Source organism: Athene noctua, chromosome 8, assembly GCF_965140245.1.
Source record: "Athene noctua chromosome 8, bAthNoc1.hap1.1, whole genome shotgun sequence".
Lineage (NCBI taxonomy): Eukaryota > Metazoa > Chordata > Aves > Strigiformes > Strigidae > Athene > Athene noctua.
In genome coordinates, this window is record NC_134044.1 from 7,914,310 (window position 1) to 7,921,363 (window position 7,054).

The window sequence follows — 7,054 nt, forward strand, 5'->3', positions numbered from 1 at the left end:
TTTAATGTAAGCTCTAACACACTGAAGGAGGGGAAATGATCAGCAATTTAAAGAAACAATTTTGGCAGATTGACTAACAAATATATTGCTTATTGGCATTCTGTTCTTGTTACAGGAGTTTCTGAATATTTGCTACTGAATTCATAGAATCATAGAATAGAATTATAGAATTGTTTAGGTTGGAAGAGACCTTTAAGATCATTGAGTCCAACCATTAACCTAGCACTGCTTTCTCGACCAGGGCTCTGTACCCCTCTGGCTCCTTCTGAGCTGTATTTATCATATTTGATGCCCGGTAGTCACATAATGGAAAGCAGATTTTCCCAGCATGTTAGCATTTCTAAATGTGGAAAAAAATACATTCTCATGGCTGCTGTCTAGAAAGAAGGCACTTTTCTTCTGCTGTCTCTCTTTTATTTCTTTAAATGTACTGTAGAAATACGAAAAGCCTCACCAGACAGAAGAAGAGAGTGAGGAAGAAGACATAGAAGATGAAGAGGAAGACACAACCAGTGCTGAATCAGATGAAAGTGAAGAAGAGGGGGAGGAGGAGGAGGAGGAGGAAGAAGAGGAAGTGATTGTCCAAAAGGGAGACAAACAGAATGCCACCAGGCAAGAGCAGTTGGAGTGGGATGATTCAACACTCCCATACTAACAGCCCTCCAGCCACATTGCTCTTTTGTAACAACCACTACAGTGTTTTTTCAGAGTCTATGAATTCACTGACAGGATTTGAACTTCTGCTTGCCTGTAACTGTTTTGCCTAAAATGATCTTGCTGTAGTAATTGATAATGATAGAACCGACCCTTTTCTTACGAAGCCCGGAGAAAACATGGTACAAACATACAGGCATCACTAGTAATGAAGTAATCTAGAACTTGATCTGTTAGCAAGCGTAATTCTCAATTTCCTGTTTCTTTACCACAGAATGTGACAAGAGTCCTGTCACTCAATCCATAGAGGTTTTTGCCTTTGCTAGTTTTTTCATACAGAAGAGATTTCAGCTTGTTATGAAGAATTACTTGTGTGGGTACTAATAACAGTTGCCATTTGACTTCACACTTTTGCAGCTGTAAAACATATCCACCTTCAAATTGGGGCAGAGTTTTAGTGCTACAGGTGACAGAGACTGAATTCCATTGTCATCTTGTCCTGCCTTCTTGGTTGTTAACTGTCTTTCTTCGACAAGGGAATATAACTAGGACTTGACACGGGATGCATGTGTGCCTGTGTAGAAGTGTTCGGTGTATTTTTCAGGCATGCTGTCAGAACCCCCAAGACAGGGATTTTATCCAACCCACCCATAGAAAAAAGAGTTTAGGAAAACAGCAACAAGGGGCTGCTGGAGGTTACCAAAAAAAGAGAAAAATTCATTCTGTGTCCACAGATTGAGTAATATGATCTTATGCAAACTGTAAAGTCTAATAGGATTGATTTACTGAAAACCTGTAGAGCTGCTCATTAGTTATGGATTGAGCAATTTGCAGCAAATCGATGCTTTAAACTGTCTGTCTTGTAAAATCATTAGCTTGCTGCAGTATCTTACTGAAGTAGTGGAAAATAAGTGACCCCATTATTCCATAGCTATGTATGGTTGGGATTTAAAAAACGATTTTACATGAGGAAAATGTTCCCTTTTGCTTTAGTGAATGCCGGCTGGAATTCCTGTCTGACTGTATTCTATAAAACATTATGCCCTATTTCTTCTGTACCCCAACCCACCTATGAGTGGCACAAGAGAAAGTAACAACATACAAAAGTGTCAGCTCTCTTTCGTGCTCATAATTCTCCCTTATTTCTTCTTCCTGAAGCCATTAATGTTAAGAAAGGGTTTTATAAAGTAGAACAAGAACAAATAAAACCTATCTGGAACCAAAAGAAGTGAAAACAAAACCTAAACTCTTAAGAGGTTGAGAGAGTACTTTAGTTTGTTACAGTAACACAGCATATTTTTCTTAAACACTGTTTAAAAAGGGGAAAAAAAAAAAAAAAGAAAAAAAAAAAAGCAAAGCTATGTACAATGTGTTAATAAGTCTGTGTGGTGTGGTTTTTTGTCCCCTTTCCTTAATTATTGTTGCATCTTCAGATGCTCTGCATACCAAACGATGCAGCACTTACTAGGATAACTAACTGCTCTAATGTGTAAAAAAACAAAATGGCATGCAAGTGAATGCTGCCTAGTGGCTTGTCTGGCTTTTTTCTAGAAGTACTTCATTTTCTTTACAATTTCATCATTAACTTTTGCTTTTGTAATTTGCTGTTTAAAATCAGCTACTTTCTCTTTTCCTGTCTCCCAGAGAAGCAAACAATGTTGCCACAACAGGACCTTCCCGAACACTCATCAATGGTAGATGATATTGCAAAGGATAATTTCGAATAATCTTGAGTGTATCCACCTCCCTCAATACTAAATTTTTAGCAGCTCCTGAATGTCTTGGAATATAGAGAATATATGGTGGGTTTGGGGGTTCTTTTAATTCCAGTTTCTGCATCTGATAGTGGCAGGGAAAGACTGACAGCAAGTAGACCCTGTAGTTTAATAACTAGAAAGTAAATGAAAAAAACTCTAAACTAATTTTAAAATTTGAGATCTTCATGTTCTTTTTTGTTGATTGTTAAGACTGGCAATATAGACGTTTTCTTATATAAGCAGTCTTGTTTCATTAGTTTTCTGGTCTCTCACATGTATTAAATTTACAAGAATATTTGCAGAATCAAGCCCACATACATAAATTTATCTGCAAGAATACAGATTGTAAAATCAGCCAAAATTTGTTTAATAAAAAAATAATTTTAAAATTTCTGAATATCTTGAACAGAAATTTTGTTAGATCACTTTCTAGCATCCTAGTATCCTAAATGACTTCCTAGCATTAATTTTTGTTAGTGACATGAAGCAGGCTCTTCATGATCCTTCTTATCAGCATATATCAGCAAAGCTTTCTGCTCAGAAGAAAGATAAGATTTAAAATTAGAAGTAGATATTTAAAAGTCAATTTCAGATTTAAAACTTGACTTAAATTATTTTTAAAATTTCTGTTATTCCTGATTATTATTATTATTGTTATCGCAGCAAACATTTAGGTAACTTGAAAACAGCAATTTACAACCTTACTGACAGCCTTTAATTCTTTTATATGCTCATGTCATCATCAGTGTGTTTCTCCGTCTAATAGATTTTTATCTTTTTGTTACTGGAAGCAAATCTTTTCAGGTCATGCTGGTACATTACACAAGACGCAAACAAAGTATTTTCTCTACTGTAAATAAACCTACATTTTTAAACCTAAGTAAAGTAATACAGGCATGTATGTGTTATCACTAAGATTTTGTTTGCAACAACATATTCAGCAGACTAAAATGTATCACTGTACTTATTTTAGATTACTCATTGGAGTGCATTATGCAGCATTTTTCATTCAAATAAATAGAAAAATCCTTTTCACAAAATGTTAGTGAGAATGAGATACTTCTTCACAAAATGAAGCTTAGAATTAGCATATTTGTATAGAAGCTAACAGCAATGGCTTCATGAGCAAAAACCTATTAGTAGAGTAACAGAAATATCACATTTTCTGAAATATTTTTAATTATATTGCCTCCCCTCCATGAATTATTTTTTGATGTAAACTACTTGCTTAAAACCAAACCAGAACATATACATACATGCATACATACAACCCCCCCCTTTTTTCCCCTAACCAAAAGCTAAAGATCTCTGCTTTCCTCTCTGAAAAAAGATTTTATGCTGCAAACTCTGAAACGGCAACTGCAGTATCTAGTTCTTTAAGATGTAATGTTTATCCTTAGCCCAGTTGCAGGGTTGAGCTATGAAGACACATAAATAAGGGTGGTTTTTCTGCAGTAGCAATAAAAAGTGCATCCAAAAAACATCTCTGAAGGGGAACCTGTAGTAAATGACATCAGGAATCTGTGATGTCAGAGGTCTAAAATGACATCACGTCAATGAATGCCTCTAAATTTTTTAAATTCTTAACTAAAAGTGGGAAATCCAAATTTGAGACAGTGATACACTGTGTTACCTGAATTAATATAACTGAGTTGTTGCTTTTTTTAATCAATAGTTCATGTTTCTTTTTCACTTCTACCACCTCCATAGAGATTTTATTTTTTCAAGTAAACATTAAAATGCACAGTTGTTGAGATTAATCTCAATATTTACTGCATTAGCTGACACCAGTTCAAATTAGAAGTAGACATGTAGGGTTCATTACATCTTCAATACTAATTGAAATAAAATGTTGTTATTTGTTCATTCAAACAGGCAGCAGTATCCTGCAGTGGTAGCTCGACTTCTTTTTAACTGACGTTCTCCCTCACCAAGGGCTAATGGAAAGGTGCAGTTGATTTCCCTTTCTGGTGTGTTGCAGTGCTGGGCTTGCTGTGAGCATATGCACCATCCTTACTTCATTCAGGAAGAAAATGAGACTTAGAAAGACTCAGAGAGTTATAAAGTTCCTTTAGCAGGGATGAAATCCACTGTCTCTATTGCAGAAGCTGTCCTGCCTGACCCTAAGCTGAAAAAAGTGCCATGGGACATTAGTAGCCCCAGGTTAAGGGCTGGTCAGAGGGTGGTTCAGCAGCTTTTACTTGTCTTTTGAGTCCTGCACCTAGTTTGTGTCTCAGCTGTCTCTTTCCCTGACCTGTAAGCTGAGAGGCAGCTCTAATGCTTTTACTTGGTGGGGATCCCTGCAGGTTGGGATACAACACTTCCTCCTCTGGAAATTTTGGTGCCAGCACACGCACCACCCCATTCATCTCCACCACCGTCCATGCTTAGCAGAAGATGAGAATGAAAGGCTTCACTGTGGTGACAGCAGGTAAGGTCTGGTGCGAAGGACCCATGGGGAGCTGCTGTTGGTATCCTGAAATATACATTATAATACAAAAGTTAAGGATGTTTGCAAAAGCATACGGATACTTAGGGAGAGGAATTTAAACTGTGAGAACATCTCCAGGGCTTAAAAAAAGTCTCCTGTCCCCTTAATTCACACATGCTGACTAGATTAAATATCTCAATACCAGTATATTCCCACCATTTTTTGTGGGCTTATTGAAATAAAGCCTCCTAGCAAAATGTAATTTCCATATAAACAATTTCCAGAAATCTAGCAGTAGGCAAAGGACCCAAGTGCTAAAAATCTTGGTGTCTGACATTATGACTAGCATCCGAATTTTGGGGGGCAAATTTACTTCACCTATATGGAATGTAGCTGGTTATATGCTGTATACTATTTCTGCGCTAGTCTTAAAAAGCACCAATAGGTTAACAGCAAGAGACCATCTCATCTGGCAGAGAAATAAAGGTGTCACAGCTTGTAAAGGGTGTTTTAAATATACTCAGATATTTGGGGTTTGATCAAATCCTGGTGTTGACAAAAACCAATTTCATGAAATAAAATTTTTGAAAATAAAGACAGTTGACAGACTGAGAAGTAACAGTGATATGAGCAGAATTTTGAAACAAACATACACAAATTGATACATTATATTGCATATATACATAATAGTTTGTATACATACAAATTAAGTAACATTGTATGTATTTGTATATATAGAGAGAAATATATATTAACTAGATTGGAAATACATCTCTTGTTTTATGCAGCTGCCCGGATTCAGGCAGCACATCTAGAGTTGCTCTGAGACTATCTGGAAATGCTGAAATCAAAGGTATATAGCATCTGCGCCCTTAAAATGGGCCAATTTATGTTTTTTTAAGATCTCTCTCAGATGCTAGTCATCTTGCTGGCTAGCTGGAAATCACAGGCAAATGGCCAATGGGCTCTGTTTCTGCCCTGATAAAATTACTGAACAAAGAAGTGGAAATATTTGGGGAAACCTGGATGTGCAGTAGCCTCATCCTGATATGTCACTTTTTTGACCATAAACCTTGGGATTAATGCACCTCTGGATGATCCCTGTAACTGCTGACCTTTACTTAATATCTGCTTAAGGCAGTTCTCATACACCAGTTGGGCAAATGTAAGGAGGAGATAGAAATAATTTTTAAAAAGGACAGTTGAAGATCTTTGAAATGACTGAAGATATTACTGTTAATTGTACGTAACATTGCACTATATAAATACGATCTTCCTCTTGTTTCAGCCAGCATCACCAACCATATAATGTTAGGTTTCTGCCTCCTCAGTCTAAACTGAGAAAGAAAAAGCTTTGATCATGTCACATCCTCACTGCCCACAGAGCCTGCAAACCTCATAGTGTAAAAGTTCCACTCCAAACAGCCATAAGAACGACAGCCACCTTTGTCCCTCAGAGATCTAGGTGATGCCAAAAAAAACACTCCCATGCTTATGATGTCCAAACCATGCAACACTTTGCAATATAATATAAATACTATCTACAGCACCCAGAAGCAGTGATCCTGTACAGTCTTTGTACATTTGGGTCAAATGCTTTTAAAACAAACAAACAAAAAACAAAACCCACAAAACAGAACACTATAATAAGCAGTGAGGGGAGTGTTGTAAACTCAAATGTATCAGTTCCCTTAATGCTACATGTTTGTTTTCCATTGAAAGAGATGATAGTCTCAGGTGAACCAACAAAAGAAAGTCTATCCAGTGATCAGTCCGTTTGCTTTAGCACTAGGGTGTTTTGTTGTTTGGTTGGGTTTTTTTCCTGGTTTGTCTCTCCTGGAATCCAGATTACTTTTTATTACAGCGGAGAATAAAGACGGGTCTGAAAGATGACCAGTAAAGCTACAATAGAATAAAACACATACTCTATTAACACACCCAGTCTCAAGAAATAATTCTGCTAAATCTATCAGGAAAATTACTCCAGCGATATCTCAGAAGTAATTATACTTCATTACCTTTGTATGAGTAACAAGGTACAAGTCTGGTATGGGTTTCTGGGTTGTGTTTTATTTCCTTAAAGAAGACATGATAATAAAATAAAAATTCACAATGCTCAAACAGAGCAAAGGTGAAAGGGGAGCAAGTGCTTTTATTTCATAAACCTCTGTCTAAGAGAGAATTTTAAAATAATAAACAATTCTAAGCTACA

At 36.5% G+C, this 7,054-nt stretch overlaps 1 protein-coding gene across 2 annotated transcripts in view; it reads left to right on the forward strand.

Moving 5' to 3' along the window:
- Positions 1-6,467, forward strand: part of CLSTN2 (calsyntenin 2) — a 400,483-nt gene extending 394,016 nt beyond the window's left edge. For both annotated transcript variants that reach the window (XM_074911635.1, XM_074911634.1), the window contains one exon: positions 437-6,467. In XM_074911635.1, coding sequence (XP_074767736.1) covers positions 437-655 — 219 coding nt within the window. In that variant the 3' untranslated portion in view covers positions 656-6,467. The remainder of the gene's footprint in view (positions 1-436) is intronic.
- Positions 6,468-7,054: the final 587 nt, after the last annotated feature.